We start from the raw sequence: 19,754 nt of genomic DNA on the forward strand, positions 1-19,754 counted from the left end.
TGATATTCATATTAAAAAAACCCTCTTTTCTATTTATTTAAAAAGAAAATACAATTTTGTTATATCTTGGTTGTGGAATTGCATTCACTAGCAAACGATCTAGCTAATTTGCATATTATTTTAAACATTCATTTTAATTAATTCCCTATTAGTTTTTTCGGTTTTCTTATGGGATGATCATCTTTAGTTAACTATTACATGTAATTATATTCATGCAGATATTCTACATGATTTATACTTGCATAATATTTGCATAAAAGGTTTACAGTAAACACAAAATTGTTTCCATATATATTTATGTATACGTATATATTTTTGTTTACTCTATCTATAATATCTATAAAAAGTGAATGTGTCTGTGTGTCTGTCTGTGTGTCTGTCTGTGTACATTTCCCTACGCAAGAACTCTGTCAATTTTAAGTCTATAGACTCAAAATTTGATATATAGGGTACTGAGATTCGGGAAAATCTTTGTGATCGGTTTTCGGCCAGAAATTTGGCTGTTAAAGAGTCAAAGTTCAACGATTTGACCTTTGAGAACTCTACCAAACTCCTCTGACAATTTTGGGTCTAAACACTTGAAATTTTAGATATAGGTTCCTTGGACATGGATCTAGCTTAATAACTTAATTTGAGCCCAAAACAATAAATTTTAAGGGGTCATAATAGGGGTCAAAGTTTTAAAAAAATTGACCGCTTATTTTTTTTTTTTTTGCTCAACATACACCTCCAAACACCCGGGCAACGCCGGGCTTAAATGCTAGTTAAGTATAACTAGGAATAGGTATATTTCTTGATAAAGTTTTCTGACTTCTAACGAGGAAAGATAACTTCGTCTTTTGTTTAAAATTCAGGATTGTATTTTCTATAATAAAAAGTATCGGTTCAGTTTTTTTTTGTTTGTTTTTTGTTTTACTTTTACTCATTTAAGTGAAAGGGAAATATAAAGATTGCTATTTAATATTGATCACTTTAAATCTAAGTACGAAACTATGGCTAATAATTATCTATGTTATAGTTAAGCTATAAATACGCTAATGCATGCCTTTGCAGTATAAATCTTTAGATGTTTAGTGTACATCAGTTTTTAAAAGGTCAGCCTTCTAAAGTTCAGGACTAAAAACTAAACCTCTACGTGCAATGTATGTAATTATATAGCATATTGGGAAGAAGAGGACTTGGTTATTTGCCAGGAGAGATGATTATAACTTACGGAATGCAGTATAAATTCACATCTCCAGAGTTTTGGGTAGAGTTTAAGAGTATCGATATTTGGAATAATGTTTACCATACAAAACAGACACAAGCAGTTGTCTTGGAGGCAGAGTATCTATTGGATAGAATTGGATAGACGTAGCATGCTAGCAGCGTCATTTGCTCAGTTTTGAAAAAAAACAATTAATAAATGGCGAGTCGTGGTTTGTTGTGTCATGTATTAAGGCCAGGCACAAAGCGTCTCTAGCAAGTCTCTGATATTGTAACTCTACGCCTGGCTAATTAGTCAAGGAACAAATGTGATAGATTAATTATTCTATGCTTTTGTGTTGCAAATTAATATTTTATTAGGGGGTTTGTGCATGTATGCAACTTTGAATAAGTCGATTAATTTGAAGTAAAAAGAAAAAATATAATAAAGTTTCACCAGCCTATTTAAAAAAAATGTCCGCCACATTTGAGATCGGAAATTGCGAATCAGTGCTCGCTCGATGCTTCTTCGATGCCTCCGTCCAGTCTCGAAAGACAAAGGATACCCCCTGTAGGGGCAGCTGCGTGTGTAATTGTGAGGCAAGGGTTGCGCAATCTCTAACCACACCTCTCCTGAATCGGCACTGTTTGAGTCCAGTGGCAAGGAAAAGTCCAGGACGACTGGAAACAATGCCGAGATAAGCAGAGAGCACATACAGCACCTGGAAGTCCCAAATGGTCACCCATTTGGTACTGACCAGGCTCATCGTTGCTTAACCTCGGTGATCTAACGGGAACCGGTGTGTTAAATGTGATTATGCCGTACTCACGCATAAAACCTCTCTAAACCATATGTACAGGCGAGTTTTCCCCAAATTTCTGTTTCTTCCGACTTTATTAGGTGGTGAAACGATAAAGGGGCAGTTAAAAAGGGTGGGGGATAGTAATTTGATGTTACGAGCACGGTGAAAAAAAAAAGGACATAGTTCCTTATTCAATCGTGAATAATGTCAGCTCATCGTCAATAGGGTGATGTCATTGTCGTTCATACTTTTCGGCAAATCGGATATTGCGTTTGTTCACATTACTGCTAAAAATAAACTAAAACTCGTGATAAAATTCATAGAAAACAACGCGGTTATTGCTAAATAACTCCCATGCAAGTTCTTTAGTTTGCAAGTAATTTGACCTAATAAATCCTTTTCTTTTTCTTTTTTTCAGTCATTCAATAAAATTCGTGAGTAACAAAAACCAACGTTTCACAAGGTGGGTGTGGCGGCGGGAGTAGCGACGGCGGTGGCGGCGACTTCGTTTATAAAGTTTAAAAAGATTTAAAAAAAAAAAAAAACACTATCATTTTGTACTTAATATGAATTTATGTTTCGAAACTCTAAAAGTATTAAAACTTAATGACGAGTATTAAAATATAATGACGCTGTTGAAAAAGATTAACAGCTACGATACACTTGGCCTGCCTTTAAGACTCATATTACACATCCATGGTAACATTCTCATATCATTTCTCTCCATGCAACACATATCCTCAACCTCTACTGGCAATGTTTTACTTCCATACGTCATCGCATTGCAGGCACGTGCCTGATAGTTTCTTCCCTTGCTTAACAATGGTAACACTCTGCTGGTTAGTAATGACACAAATTTCCTTAACTTATTCCATCCTCTCTGAAGTCTTGCTATCACACTGGCACCTGCTCCACTCTCCATTTGTCTCCTTCTGCTAGACAGATGTCCTGGTTCAAATCCTCAGCATGTGGTTCAAGCCGGGGTTTCCAAACTTGACCTGAGATAGAAGGTCCAAGCATCGATTAACACTTGATTTTAAGGCGTGCACCACATGTCTTTCTTCTCATCCTTTACAAATTGACCATTTTTTGCTTGATTCTCCCATGCCACTTCAGAAACAGAAGGACAGAAAGAGGAACTGGGTGCATATACAGGTCTGTCATCAACATCTGTATGAGGGAGGCTTTAAGGTGCTAGACTTGACACGTCATCTAAATGCAGAAAGACTAGTCTTTCTGAGTCCAGCTTTGAAAGCGAAATCTGCCTGGAACTTTGTGATCGATAGCTTCTTTCCTGATCTCATTCTTGACCATTCGGTTAAGGACTATCATCGGCTGAGAGGCGCATCGTAGTTCTTCAGAGAGTGCTGAGCCGTGCTCAAAAAGCTTCCTCATTCTAATAACCTTTTTCAGTCTTCTAGTGAGGGTAGATGATGAGGTATTATTTTACGACATGATCCAGTGTCGTTTAACCCCTACAAAAAATGAAAATTTACTTTTTTTTCTGTTTAATTTGTTTAAACAGCCTTTAAAAATAATATGAAATATGAAAGAAGAAATCTTAAAAATAGAAATTTAATGTTTTAGAGTGGGAGATCATTTTCCAATATAAATTCAATGTAAAATGAGCACTCATTTCATGGCCACCTAACGTTCAACAAGACATGTCACCCCTAGCATTTTTTAAAGTTTGGTGATTGAGGGAGGGGGGGGGCAAAACATGACAAATTCAAATTGGGGGGGGAAGAGAGAATTCCATTTTGAAACAAACAATAACGATAAATTTCATAAAAATTTTTTTGGAAGAAAATTAAATTGGAAACATAAAATAAGACGATAAATTGAATTAATTTCTGGTAAATGTGACCTGGTAGACTAACACACAACCCACCTTTAAAAACTTGCTTTTTAAGAGTTTTCGGGTGTGCTGAAAATGAATATCACATTTAAAATTGAGGCCGGCAACTTGTTGTCACGATGTTGCAAACATAATTTATACATGTTTCATGTAGTAATATAATGTGGCGGCCATATTTGTTTATATCACATGCAGAAACGGGGAGGGGGACGACGTAATGAAATTACAAGATAATGAGGAGTTGATCTTTTTTTTATTAAAAATAACTGAAAAAAAAATACTAAATAAATAAATAAAACAATAAAAAAAATGGCCTGGTAAACCAACACAAAACCTACCTTAAAAAACTTTTTTTCTAGGGGTTTTTGGGTATGCTGAAAACGAATATCGCATTTAAAGTTTTCTGCAAATAAGCAGTTTTACAGATATTAAGCAATGTAATTCTTTGTTATATGTGGTGGCCATTGTTGTATGTGTGCGCGGCAAAAATATGCGTGCGCTTGCCCGTAAAACAATAGCCACCACATATAACAAAGAATTAATTACATTACTTAATATCTAGAAAATTACTTATTCCCAGAAAGTTTTAAATGCGATATTCGTTTTTAGTACACCCGAAAACCGCTAGAAAACAAGTTTTTAAGGAAGATTTTGTGTTGGTTTAATCAAGAACCTTGATTCCAATAAAGCAACTGGCCTTGACGGCATTCCAATTATAGTGTTCAAAAAGCTTCAAACAGGACTTGACCCCATACTTACAAAACTGTTTAAGCGTTGCCTTAAGGAGAAGTGCTTCCCAACACCCATGAAAACCTCATCAGTATGCTCTGTATTTAAGAATTCAGGTGATAAGTCATCTCCCACTGAGTACAGAATAATAAGTCTCCTGTGTGTCATGAGCAAGTTGCTGGAATCTATATTAAATAGAGAAGTAGTCAACCACCTCAGCAGAAACAATCTTCTTAGTGACATGCAATATGGTTTCCATTCTGCCAGATCTACAGCAGATGTGATAACGGTTATATCTCATAGGATTAGCGAATCTCATGACAAAGGCTTCCTTTCTAGGACAATTGCTCTTGACATATCAAAGGCCTTCGATAAGGTATGGCATAAGGGCCTACTACACAAGATTTCCAGCTATGGTATAACTGGAAATGTTTTCTCAATCATTAAATCATTTCTCTCTGATAGGCTCATAAGAGTAGTAGTTGATGGGCAGAAATCAGAGGCCCTCAGTATTAATGCTGGAGTCCCTCAGAGGTCCATCCTGGGCCCAACTCTCTTCCTGATCTACATCAATGATCTTCCAAATCGCATCCTTAGATCATTCGTAGACATTTATGTTGACAACACTACCATCTATCAAGGACCGTAAGTGACCAAATTCTCTCTGATTCTCTTTCCTCTGATCTTGAGCATCAATGATCTCCCAAATCTCACACTTAAATCATTCGTTGACATCTATGCTGATGACACGAACATCTATGGAAACACATCTAAGGCTGTAAATGACAAAGTTCTCTGATTCTCTCTCCTCTGATCTTAAGCACATCGTACAGTGGGGGAAGAGGTGGCTGGTTACTTTTAGTGAATATCTTGACAAAGGCTTCCTTTCTAGGCCAATTGCTCTTGACATATCGAAGGCCTTCGACAAGGTATGGCATAAGGGTCTACTTCACAAGATTTCCAGCTACGGTATAACTGGAAATGTTTTCTCAATCATTAAATCATTTCTCTCCGATAGGCTCATAAGAGTAGTGGTAGATGGACAAAAATCGGAGGCCTGCAATATAAATGCTGGAGTCCCTCAGGGGTCAATCCTGGGCCCAACTCTCTTCCTGATCTACATCAATGACCTCCCTAAACACATACTTAAATCATACGTTGACATCTATGCTGATGACACGACCATCTACGGCAACACATCAAAGGCTGTAAATGACAAAGTTCTCTCTGATTCTCTCTCCTCTGATCTCCAGCACATGGTTCAGTGGGGGAAGATGTGGCTGGTTACCTTTAATGCATCCAAAACCAAACTCCTATCCTTACATCATCAACACTCTGATCCCCATCTGGCATCAATTGTGATGGATGGCTCTCGTCTGGGTGAGGCCCCGAGTTTTGACAAGCTTCTGGGTTTGACCTTTACTCCTGATCTGAAATGGAACACGTACATCAAGTCTGTTGCCAAGGTCGCTGGAAAGATGGTGGGATCCTTCTACCGCTCCAGAAGATATCTCACTACTGATGCAATTCTCTATCTATATAAAAGCCAAGTACGTCCAAGGATGGAATACTGTTGCCATATCTTGGCAGGAGCTCCTAAAAACAGCCTATCCTGCCTTGACAGAATACAAAATAGACTTTGTGGCTTAGTGGGGGACGCCCTTTTCTCTACCCTGCAACCTCTCTCCCACAGAAGAGACGTTGCTAGCCTATCCTTGTTTTATTGTTATTTCCATGGCCAGTGCTCGTCTGAACTCCAATCTCTGGTCCCCCCTCGCCAATTTTTCACGAAAAACACCCATCTAACTGAATCCACTGTGAAAAATTTCCCCCACTCTATATCTGTGCCTAAATCAAAACGCGGATTCCATGAACAAAGCTTCTTTCTTAGAAGTGCACGCCATCTGCCTGTTTTCCACCTGACTACAACTTGGATGTCTTCAAGTCCAACATAAACAAATTCCTGATTAAGTAAGACACTTTATCAAATCTCCAATACTAACTATTACTACGATACTATCCCATTGATTACTGCACATGCAATAACCCTTATCCCCAAGTGGCTTCTGGGCCTTGATAAGTGGTGACTTCCATGTAAAAAAAAAAATGTCACAATTACCTATATTTTTTTATTGTTTCATTTTATTTATTTATTATTTTCCTTTTTTCGATTATTTTTGATAATAAAAAAAAGGTCAACTCCTCATTATCTTGTAATTTCATTATGTCGTTTCCCCCTCCCGTTTCTGCACGCGGCATAAACAAATATGGCCGTAACGTTCACTACATGAAACATACAGAAAAGTATGTTTGCAATATCATGAAAACTACTAGTCGGCCCAAATTTTGAATGCGATATTCGTTTTCGGCACACCCGAAAACCCCTAGAAAACAAATTATTTAAGGTAACTTGTGTGTTGGTCTACCAGACCACATTTACCAAAAATTAATTTAAAAAAATTTAAATCAAACATATCGTCATTTTATGTTTCTAATGTAATTCTCTCTCCCCCTCACCCATAACTCCCCAAAAATTGAAGATGTCATTTTTTGCCCCCCCACCCTCGCCTCAGTCACCAAACTTGAAAAAATGCTAGGGGTGACATGTCTCGTTGAACAGTAGGTGGCCAAGAAGTGGGTGCTCATTTTACGTTAAATTTATATTTTACATTAAATTTATATAGGAAAGTGATCCCCCACTCTAAAATGTTTAATTTTATTCTTTATTTCAAGATTTCTTCTTTCATATTCTTAAAGGCCGTTTAAAATCTTTTTCTTTTTTTTTTACCTAATTTAGGCAAAAAAAAAAAGATTTTCATTTTAATAGAGATTAAATGACACTGGGTCATGTCGGAAAAAATATCAATGATGATCCATTTGTGAAGTGGTTTGGGTACTCAAAGGATAAGATCTGCTCCAAATGAAGTTGGGTACCAAGTATGAGGCAACAGTTTTGAGTTCTACCTGACCTGGCAATTGACCCAGAACGTGTTACCTCTCCATGCCATACAAAACAGTTCTTGAATGGAGGATTCGCTCAAGTGTCCCTGCTGTTATGCATTCAAAGAAGAAACAACTAATCATGCTTTCTGCCAATGCCTCAAACTCCAGTGGTTCTGGGAGTATGTCAACGAGGTGACAGTTCATATAGACTCTGAGTTTCCTCTGAAGCTAAACCTATCCTATGTAATCGACAATGTTAGGCTGCCATGGGAAAGACAGGTGGTGTTTTTCGTAATCCTGGTTGTAGCACAAATAATGGTGTGAACGTTACAGCTTAAAAATGACCAGGTGGTTGAATGTTTTGCTGATCAGGATCTGATCACGTTCTTCAAGCACCAGCTGAAGGTCAAGATCAGATGTAATACAAAAATATCACATTTCTTGGGTTTTGAAAAAAGTTAGATACAAGTACAAGCTTATGTGTATGAAAAGAAGTCAAGTATGAGTATATATTAACTGCCTGAGCACACCCGTTTCCTGGTCCAGTTAGATGCCAGCCTTTTGAGTAAGTTTAGTCTCTAAACTAGTCAAGTGAATGAATTATCTACACCCTTTCTATGAATTTTTCTCCTTAGCCTCTCCCAAATTGCATTTATCTTGGAAGGACACAACCTACTTTTCAAATCCTCTCTCATTTAGATCCCACTCCTATTTAGAAATTGACTCACTTGTTTTCATTCTTGAACAAACCGGTACACAGTCAGTGGTCTATTATTTAGAAAAGGTGGAGGGGGGGGGGTACTAACGAAATAGTTTTGTTTTTTGTTTTTTCCCCACTCTTCGTTTCATTCCATCTTTATATATATTATGTATATTTATGAAGAATAAAATTTCCATTCAACTTAACATCATTAGTATCGGCTCCCTAGTGTAAATGTAGTATTGTGGTGGCTGAAATGATTCTAGTTAAGAGTAAGATAGGCTTTTTTTTAATTATTTCTAACCAAAGATTGGAAAGAAAACTAGACAACACAAACACCCGTATGCTACGAACAATATAAAATATATCTTGGCAAAATCATCACATGAAGCAGCAACTTTATGGCAACCTACCTGCCATATCTAATACCATCAGGAAAAGACGCCTACGATTTGCTGGTTATTTTCTGAGGAGCAAGCATGAATTGGTGAATGATGCATTGCTATGGACTCCACGATACGGATGCGCAAGCAAAGGACGACCTAGATCCACGTACATCCAGCAAATAGCACACGACGCCAACTGTGAACCTGAAGATCTGAGGCAGTTGATGGAAGATAGGAAACTCTGAAGAGGAAGAGTCACATTGGTCCGGGCAAGGAGCCCATCATCATGATGATGATGTGCATAATTAGTTGTAAGATTTTCTGCAAATAAATAATTCAAAGTGTAGTAGCTGTTCTTCATCTCTCAGCAATATTTGACAAATGCTGGAAGTTTTCATGTAAATTATCTCCTATGGAAATTAAATTCTTAAAAAGGTTTTAAAACACTATCCTTTTTTTGATAAAATCTCTTGAATTAATTTTATCAACAGTTGTAATAATAGTATTGTTAATAACACTCTTACATAACTAGAAAAAATTGGCAACACAAATTACAGATGTATATTACAGAATATTAATTAATTAGAAACTTAAATCAATAAATATGCAAATGAGCAATATTGAGATTTCTTTGAGAGAATTTGGAGATTATTATATAAAATACGCATAAATATTATATTTTACTTCATACAGAAACCGAGACATATGTATGCGAGTATTATGTTTTTTTTTTTTAAAAACCCTTCACTTCTTGTAAGTAAAGAAAAAAAGAAAATACTCGGGCTGAGATCAAAACCAAAACCTAAAGACAGTGAGTCAAGTACGATAACCATTAGGCCTGCTTGACACGATCTTTAAAAAGTATTTTCAAACCTACTTATTTTTATCATAATGAATGTGTCATGTGAACCATTCACGCATGCGCATCCGGGGAACAGTTAGCAAACAGATAAAAATCCGATACCCCCCCCCCCCATGTACCATTTTTCATTTTTGAATCTTTAATAGCATTTTTTCCGGATGAAAACTGATTAAAAAGTTTTCCACATGTTTGAACATCCTATATACCAAATTTCAAATCTGTAGGTTTAAAATCAGTTGAGTATATAGGTTGAGAAGTGTCCTCACACGCACCCACACGGTAATGGTGCATAAAAGCAGACCCTAAGTTTCAAACATGGCGGCTGGGCTGTCAATTGAGTTATGGAAGCACAGAATGGATACAATATTCTTCAAAACTGATTACTTTTGGGCAAAATATTAAGATATTTCTGTTAATATATTTTTAATAACATATTTACGTTTATTTTTTAAAATATAGTTACGTTTTCTTTATTAAATGCACTATATTTAAATATACTTTACTTACATATACTTTATGTAAACCTGTGCAGTCTGCGCGAGCCTTTTCTAGTCTCACACAAAAACACGCGTTCACATCTCAAGCTATATTACTTGTCATATACATACGCGCACACAAACATACGTGCGCACGTCCACACACGTACATATATTCACGTTCGCGTATATACACTCACATTCACATGTATACACACACACGCTAACGGGCGCACACGTACGCACACATGGACAACGTCACTTCCCTTTTCAAAGGAAATCCACACATGCGCAAAAGACCACCGGAAACAACTAAGAGCAATAAGCAGCTTCTTTCTTTTCCGACTCGCTTTCCAAGCCGAGTGGTCGGCGCACCAGCCGCCACCGTTTTGGCAGGCGCGCCTAACGCCACTTGCTACTATGTGGGGCAAAAAGCTAACAAACAGTACGTACACCTTATACGCTCTCTTTCTCCATGAACTGGATTGACATTCTCACTCTTTCTCTCTCTATCTATCTACAACTTGTGCCGGAGAACACCTCCGCGTAGCTAACTGCTAACATGGCGCACAGCTTTACTGATGTCAACCCTCTATCTTTGTCTTTGTCTACACGCTGGGCTATCATTCCCATTTCCACTACATTACTCAATTCTCTTTCCATGCGCGAACAAACGATAGTGACCCAAACGTGAGATGAACACACATTTCCTTTTCTTTCTACACCACCAGTCCCGCAACAAACGATGGTTACACCCGAACGCGGACATGAACACGTGTTATACCTAAAACATTCATTTTTCAACAGTAAATAAACGACACGTTTATTTTATCCAGCAATTGAGTCTTTGTTTCCTTCATTCCATTCGTTTCATTGTTTACTTTTGTAACGGGATTAGGATATATATATCTTGTCCTGAACAAGTCTATTACGATCGTCGCCGATTAAAAAAAAAACACGTTTATAGTTAATTATATTTCTCATTTATTTTTTACCCCCACCACCCTTATCATAAAAATATACAAAAATACGTAAATTTTCTTAATCAATTTTTGTGTTTTTTACTCGCATATGTTTTTCAAATAACTGTGTTTATATTTTGTCAAACTGTTTAGATATTCCTATGCGATTAAAAACGCAAAATCAATTGATATATATTTTTATTATAAGGGGGTAAAAAAATTAAACGTAAAATATAGTTAACTATAACAATAGTATTTTTTTCGGTCGGCGACGATCGTAATAGACTTCCCAGGTTTGCATAAAGTATATGTAAATAAAGTATATTTAAATATAGTACATTTAAAAAAGAAAACGTAACTATATTTTATATAAAAAAAGTAAATATCTTATAAAAAATATATCAACAAAAATATCTTAATATTTTGCCCAAAAGTAATCAGTTTTGAAGAATAGCGGAAATATTGTATCCATTTTGAGCTTCCATACCTCAATTGACAGACCAGCCGCCATATTTGAAAAGTAGGGTCTTGTTTTATGCACCATTACCGTATGGGTACATTTGAAAAAAAAATAAAATAAATATGTCAGAAAAAATATATTAACAAAAAAAATATATTAACAAAATATATATTAACAAAATAATATATTAACAAAAAAAATATGTTAACAAAAAAAATATATATTAACAAAAAAAAGATATATTAACAAAAAAAAAAAAATCTTGATATTTTGCCCAAATATATAAGTAAGCAGTTTTGAAGAATAGCGGGAGTATTGTATCCATTTTGAGCTTCCATACCTCAACTGACAGACCTGTCGCCATGTTTGAAAAGTAGGGTCTGGTTTTATGCACAATTGTCGCAAAAGTTATAGCTCATTGACTTAGAATCAGTGTTTTATGCTAAATTGACGATTGGGCATGGTTAGATTTCGGCTCACCTTTGCATTAAATACTAAATGCTATTAATCTCTAGCAGTGCATCAAACGGATACCACGATACGTAGTTCACTGCAGCTTATCACAATTAAAGTCTATACAAAATTCCAGTCAGATCAACTTAGTAGTTTCCGAGAAAAAGTGCGGGTATATCTAGTAGAGTGGTGACTAATCTCTATTAATTTCTAACTTTGTGTCGAACAGATACCATAATACTTAGTTTGCTGCACCTTATCCTGATGATCAGTTAAATTATTTAGACGTGAATCCTATACATAGAAATACCTAATATATATACAATACCTAACTTTCTATAAATAGCGATATACTGAATTATCTCTACATATAAAAGTCAAAGTGTGTGTGTGTTTGTGTGTGTGTGAGTGTGTGTGTGTGTGTGCATGCGTGCGTGCATGCGTGCGTGCGTGTGTGTGTGTGTGTGTGTTTCCTATTGACTCTGAAAAAACGGCTGGATCGATTTTTATGAAATTTCACACAAATGTACTCTATGCGTCTGGGAGTGTTCTTAGATAGGTTTTGTTTTAGAATCAAAAATCGATAATTCAAAAAATCGATAATTCAAAAAATCGATAATTCAAAAATCGATAATTCAAAAAATCGATAATTCAAAAAATCGATAATTCAAAAAATCGATAATTCAAAAAATCCGATTAAAGAAGAAAAATGAACACCTTTATACAGCCTAACCTCACAAGGTCATCATAGAAGTTTTATCAATGCACAAGCAAAAGTAAGTTCTTAAGATAGAGACGTGTTTGAAACGAATGTTTCTGTTTAGAACACAATTGAACCATGATACTTGACTTTTGCATTTTAAACTTTAATTCAAGCCATTATATAAAAATTAATTTTATAAAATCAATCATAAATTCTTTACAGAGCAATGTAGACTACAATGTATTATGGACTAAATCACTGGAGGGGGGCATATGAAGCTTGCTTTCCTGTGCACCATGCTGAGTCGCCGACTGGGGCAGGTAATAAATCGATTTTATTGAAAAATGGCCATTTCACCAATTTCGAATTTAATCCTGGGTAACGTCGAGTCTCTCTGTGAGCATTTCACTAAATAACAAGGAAATATCAATATATATCTAGCGTGACACGTGAAAATTCTTTGGAATAAGAAAATATTTAATTAACAAATATGTTTTTATAAAGCTGATTTTTTTTTTTTATTACATTTTCACCCCAAACAAGGCACATTGCCACTTTGTTGTAGGGGGCTACTATCAGGGACATAAGCATCAAGGGTACTGTGTAGGGAGTTTGGCAGCAAGATGTTGGTTCACATTACACTTGAACTTCTGCATGTCAGTACAGTCGGGGAAGCGGGGACCCGGAAGGGAATTCCAAAGTCTAGCTGTTCTGGGGAAGAAACTACTGGAGTAGAAGGCTCTCTTGCATCTAGGGATCTTTGTGAAGAGGTGGGATTTAGCTGCTTGTCGGGTTTGTCAGGGGTATTTATGTCGAGGGGGCACAAGTGCTTGCAGTTCGTCAGAGCATTCACAGTACTTGCAGAATAGGCAGAGGAATGCAATATTTCGTCGATGGGACAGAGGCTGAAGTTTAGCTGACAGTTCAGGACCTATCAGATTGGCGACTCTCTTTTGAACCTTATCTAGTAGCGAGAGACTAGTGGCAGATGCACCAGCCCAAATATGACAAAAATACTCCATACATGGACGAATGGTTGCCTTATAGAGGTATAGGATACTTTCGAGCGTTAGTAGCTTTCTAGCACGGTAGAGAGAACCCACCTTCTTCGCAGCGGTCCTGGCAATGTTCTCAATGTAATTGTTCCAACTCATGTTTCCTGTGAATGTTAGGCCGAGGAGTTTAAAAGATGTATTTTCAGATAAAGAGTCATTGGCCATTGCTATTGGTGGTAGGGAAGGTTTCTTGTAATTATTGAAGGAAACAAGTTTAGTCTTGGCAGCATTGAAGGTGAACATCCATTTTTGTCCCCATTCCATTACGGATCGGAGGTCATCCTCTAGTGTTTCTGCCATTTCTTTAGATATGTGTTCATTTGTTTTCCTGTCGTGTCTGTTATAGAGCGTGGTGTTGTCAGCATATATACCCATCTCACAGACAATTTTGTCAGGGAGGTCATTTATGAATATTAGGAATAACAAAGGTCCAAGAATAGACCCCTGAGGCACTCCCACATTTATATCATATTGTTTAGACGTACGATTGTCAAGGACAACCTGGATTTTTCTCTTATCTGAGAAGGATCTAATTATGTTATGTATTCTTCCAGTGATGCCGTATGATCTGATTTTCTTGAGAAGACCCTCATGCCATACCCTGTCAAAAGCCTTAGATATATCTAGAGCTACCGCTCTACCCTCCCCTGCTTTGTCCAGTGACTGGTAACTGGTATATACGTTCTGAGATTACAGTTAGGATATCTGATGTGGAACGGGCTTGCCTAAATCCATATTGTTGGTCAGTCAGAAGTTTAGCATCTGTAAGGTGATGGACTAGAGCTTGGTTAATTATGGACTCAAATATTTTGGCAAATAGTGGGAGGAGGCTAATGGGGCGATAATTTACTGGGTCAGTTCTTTTGCCAGAATTCTTGAAAACTGGTACTACAGAAGTAGTTTTCCAGCAGCAGGAAAGCAAAATTTATTAAGGCATTTGTTGCAAAGTTTGGAGAGAACTGGAGCTACTTCGGCGGTGCACTTTTTTAATAACACAGCCGGGATGAGATCAGGTCCACATGCTTTTGCAGTGTCAAGGTTTTTTATGATAGCATGCACCTGAGCAGGAGTGATTTTCAGATTGTCTAGTGTGGCGTCTGTCTGCAAAGGAAAGTTAGGGAGGGAGTGGTTAGCAGAGTCCAGTGTGGAGTTTGAGGCAAACCGTTTGGCAAGCATGTTAGCTTTCTCAGTTGCTGAGCAAACAACCTCATGATTGTTGGATAGTGGGGGAATTGTTGATTGCCCATTATTTACTACACTGTTGTAGATTTTCCAGAAGTCTCGGGTTCCTAATTTCTCTGCTTCGATGCGTTTTTGGGTGGTTTCAGTAAATTCTCTCTTAGCTGTCGCTATTTCTTTCTTACGGTTATTTCTGGCTTCTGTATACTTCTGTCTGTTGAACTGAACTTATGTCGGTTAAATTTGCGGTATGCATGCTGCCTTTGTGCTATGGCAGCTGCACAAGTTGAAGTGAACCATTGGGGAGATTGGGGTTTGCTATAGAATTTGCGTGTGGGAACATGTGCTTCAATTGCCGCTTTGAACCATTCAGTGGTCTCATTTGCGCAATGTTCAGCAGGAAGTGAAAAGATATTTTGCCATGGAATGTCCCTGATAAGGTCCCTTTTTATAATATCTCGTTGTTTTGAGCAGTGGCTCTTCAGTTTTGGCTCTAGAGTTTAGGGCGATTTCAACCATTACCACTGCATGATCGGCGTTCCCAAGGGGCTGTGGGCATTCGTTACACAGTCATCGGGAACTGTGGTCAGAAACAGGTCTAGAAGTGATGCATGTTGTTCTTGCTGGTCTGGGAAACGGGTTGGAAATGTAACCATCTGTGATAGGGAATGAGATATAGAGAAGTTACGTGTTGTGGTACCAGCTGCGTCTGTGTAAGTAGAAAATCCAAGCAACTTGCTGTGGTGGACATTAAAGTCACCAAATACATGCACTTGTGTGCTAGTGTCGAGGGAAAGTGCTGTATCTATGCTCTCAGAGACTTTGTTTATTAGGGTACAGTCCTGGGTCGAGAGAGAGCGGTAGAGAAAATAAAAGTAACTAATGTTTTGTTGCATGTTAAGTCTAAAGCACATAAAAGCTTGATCGTCTGGTTCTAGTTTAGTTTCTTTAGTCACGGGGAGGGTGTTTCGAATGTAGACTCCAAGCCTATGCATATGTCTGTCAGAGTCCTTACGGCAGAGTGGGAGGTATCCAGGCATGTTAAAGTAGTTAGGGGGGATGGAGGAGTGTAGGTTAGTCTGCTAAGATATCCGGTGTGTTTGTTAGGAGAAATGCTTCAACATCATTTAAATTAATTCTAAGCCCACGGATGTTCGTAAATGTGAGCCTCAAGGGAGAAGGCAGGTTGTTTTTGTTTGAGTTTTGGCCTGGTTTTAGCAGAATTTTTTAATGTACTGTCGTTTTTATTTTTAAGAATTTCAGTTTAGGTAAGGGGTGCTGAGCAAGTGGTTATGCAGAATACAAGATATGCAACACAAGCAGATCATAAGCTGTCCCTCCATCTACTAGGGTTGTGGCTTCAGGATAGCCCACCGGGGATGAGTGCAGGGTCCCTTTCCATACGCGACACGGCACTACAAACATCCTGATATTATACAACTGTTGATGGAGCAGCTCCTCTAAGCACTACCAAAGAGTTAGGATCCTGTACTACCAGTCGGGAACAGCAGCCAGGAACTGTCTATCCGGTACCCTCAACCCATCAGATGATGGTCAACCCAATCTGCTTGCACTGGCATTACGGTATTCAAGCACTCCTAAGTGCCCAGTTTAAGGGTTGGCATGTGTCGGGTGTGGGGGAAAACGGCGTTCATCGCCCTAGTCAGGAAACAAGATTGACCACCAAGTGTTTCTGTTGACTCCCAGTGGTTCGACCTCTACGCCTGGTTAATAGACAAAGAAGGAGTATGGTAGCCGGGCGATAGACAGTGCCTATCTGATATTTTTTCTGGATAGTAATTCAAAAAACCCAATAACACGCAGCAAATATCAGATTATCAACATTTCTATGAAAAATCACGTTATTTGTATTTTAAATATAAACTGATCCAAATGAGATAAATTAATAAATACTAATAAATACTCAGAAAGTAATATTGTGCTACATAGTTCAATACAAATAATAAAATCACTTGTAAGAGACAATCTTTAATTTACTCCTTTTGTCCAGCACCTACTGACAAAGTCCCTTTTTTTTGCCATGTTTCTTTTGAATGTTCCCTTTTTTACATAATGTTTTGCTTACTTCTTTCTTCGGTGAAGAACCATTGCACCTTGAAATTACTATGAGTTCTTGTCTGGGTTCCATCCATCTTGCTAGAAAATTACTCACACCTGAGAGTACCTGTCCCTCTACAAAGCCATCATTCGCCCATGCATGGAGTACTGTTGTTACATTTGGGCTGATGCATCTTCCACTAGTTTCCCCACTTGGACAGGATTCAAAAAGAGTCTGCAACCTTATAGGTCCTCCTACACTGTCAACCAAGCTCCAATTCCTGTCCCATCGCCGCAATGTTGCGCCTTGTGCCTGTTTTACAAGTATTTTAATGGAATGTGCTCTGATGAACTTATTGCACTTATGCCCCTTCGATGTATATCCCTGACAAACCTGTTTACCAACAGAATCCCACCCCTTCACTGTTGAGGTTACTAGATGCCGAAAGCCTTCTAGTCTTATAGCTTCGGACTACTAGACTTTGGAATTCCTTCTTGTTACCTGCTTCTTTGACTTTACTGATATGTAGAAATTTAAATGTAATGTAAATCAATATCTTATCCATCACTTCAATACATTGTCTCAAACAGTATCCTATTACGTCCAAGTGGCAATATGCCTTGTTGGGGGGGGGGGGCATGACTAAAAAAAATATCTAGACTAGACGTTGGCTCTTATGAGACCACCACGTTTTTTTTTTCTTTCCGTTCTAACCTGGACAGTCTAGTATCTACTACTTTTATTTTTAAGTAAAAAAACTTTTTTGGAGATAAGTTGCAACACACGCACATACACGCACAACTTATCCAGTTTTGTTGGCTATTCTAATAAATGCCCATGAAAACAACATAGTGGTATCCCCCTCCCATCCCGAACATGGTGATAACAAAATGTGCTGTAATTATTGTTTGGTTGGTCGAAACAATGGCTCGAGCGGTGCACCCAGTGGCGCATATCGATATTTACTGTGTTGTTATTAGTAACGGACAACAAACTTTCTTCTTTTTTTACCTATCTGTCCAAACATGATGTCTGGTCAGTGGCAAGGAACATTTTACTTGCTGTGACTAAAGACAAAAAAAAAAAAAAAAAAAAAAAAAAAAACTAAATCAAATTTTATTTGATTGATTTTAATTTTCAGAACTATGTCCCAAGTCGGACCCTTGCTTCAGGATGGGGTTAACCCAAAGTGGATACCCAAGAAAAATATATCGAAATCCTTAATAGAAAGAAATGTGGTTCACCCGGAGCAAGACAGCAAGGTTGATTATTCGGACACAAGGCGGAAAAGTGCGCCGAAGGATGAATTTGCAAGCGACGCGGCTCGCACTTGCAACGATAAAACTGTGGTTCAAAAACGAGTTTCCAGCGCTGACCCACTGAAACGTGATCGTGTAGAGAGGTCGCTGGGGAGGAGGGCCTCGACTTGTCACTTTTTAAACTACGACGAGAATTGGGGCGAAGCGGAGCGCAAAAAGAATGCAACGAGCACGGAAGAAAGGGCGAAGTCGGAGGCAGTAGCGAAAAGTGAAGTCGATGTTGAAGTAGTCGGAGGTGAGGCTGAAGAAGACGAAGGAGAAGAAAGCCTTGGTCTGGTTTTTGTGAACGAATGTAAAAAACAACTCGGCGTCGTTTCGCGTATATTCATCCAGGATTCGGAATCTTCAGACATGGAAATGGAGACTCTAATGGATGACGATAATGGCGAGCCGAACGATAGCAAGGGTATAGCAAAGAGTGAAAGTGTTACAACTTCGGAAATACTTCATCTCACGTTACATCAAGTAAGTAAAAAATAAAAGTTCTAAATGCCGGAAAGCCTTCTACTCTAAGACTTCTCTTGGACTGCTAGACTTTGGGAATCCCCCTCCCTTGTTTCCCTGTAATAGACATCTCGCTACTTAACTCCCCACAATCCCTTGTTAGACACGATCCCAAAATAGTAGTTGTTTGCATCTAAGTGGCCATATGACTTGTATGAGGTGGGGGGGGGGATTCTGAATAAAATCGATTTATGGGTTTGTTTTACTATAAAACGAACCCTTTGGTATTTCTGCAGAATATGTACAATGCTATTTTTTTTTTATTTATTTATTTATTTATTTTTTTTTTTTAGATAGGATTTTTAAGTTAAATTCAATTTCTACGGTATCTTTTGTTTATTAAATTGGGTATTTGTGCACTTATTGACCCGCGCGATTTTTAAATAGTATTTTAAAGTTATACATCTTTTTATTATTATTGAATTGTTAAGTGAATACACTCTCCTCTCCCCATGTTAAGAATGGCTTTCTAAATAATTTTATTTCAGCGCGGTTCAATAAGTGCACTGGAACCTGAAAGTGTTATATGAAAGTACAGAATTGTTACAAAATGCCCCCCCCCCCCATGTTAAGAATGGATTTCTAAATTTCTGATTTCAGCACGGTCCGTATTCTGTACCCGGATTTATTTCTGACTAACAACACTTTCTATGTGTGAATATAACTATCAGACATATGTGTCTCTCGCCTAATTTTGATAAACACATACTTTTTATTTTATTTACCATTAATTGTGTTATTTAAATATTAATAAAATAAAAACTTAAACATAGTTTTTTGTTTAATTCCATTTAAATATAATTCTATACATGATTATATGCTTGAAATTTCACTTTTTTTTTTTTTGTGGGGAGGTGGGTATTATAGAAATGCCCTAAATTGTTTAGCCTTCCACCCGGACAACGCCAGCTAAATGCAGTTATTGTTATATAACTCAGGTTTTTAACTTACCTTTTCACTTCTAAGTTAACAAATTTGTTTTAAAAGTTTGCATGATTCTAACTGTCAATAGTTAATTATATTAACTGTCAATAGTTGATTACGTGCGAGCGTTTCGCTTCGTTTAATTATTGGCTTTTTTATAATATAAACGTGCTTTCTGAACTATAAACTATTGG

General features: G+C 37.5%; 1 protein-coding gene and 1 pseudogene across 1 annotated transcript in view; one reads left to right on the forward strand and one right to left on the reverse strand.

The window, feature by feature from the left end:
* Positions 1–1,895: 1,895 nt before the first annotated feature.
* LOC145248391 (5S ribosomal RNA) lies at positions 1,896–2,013 on the reverse strand (annotated as a pseudogene).
* Positions 2,014–17,834: 15,821 nt separating this feature from the next.
* Positions 17,835–19,754, forward strand: part of LOC145248345 (uncharacterized) — a 126,842-nt gene continuing 124,922 nt past the window's right edge. The window contains exon 1 of the mRNA XM_080110260.1: positions 17,835–18,597. Within this exon, the coding sequence (XP_079966386.1) occupies positions 17,959–18,597 (639 nt within the window). The 5' untranslated portion in view covers positions 17,835–17,958. The remainder of the gene's footprint in view (positions 18,598–19,754) is intronic.

The sequence above is a fragment of the Euprymna scolopes genome, chromosome 26 (genome assembly GCF_053919585.1).
Source record: "Euprymna scolopes isolate OS-2025 chromosome 26, ASM5391958v1, whole genome shotgun sequence".
Taxonomy (NCBI): domain Eukaryota; kingdom Metazoa; phylum Mollusca; class Cephalopoda; order Sepiida; family Sepiolidae; genus Euprymna; species Euprymna scolopes.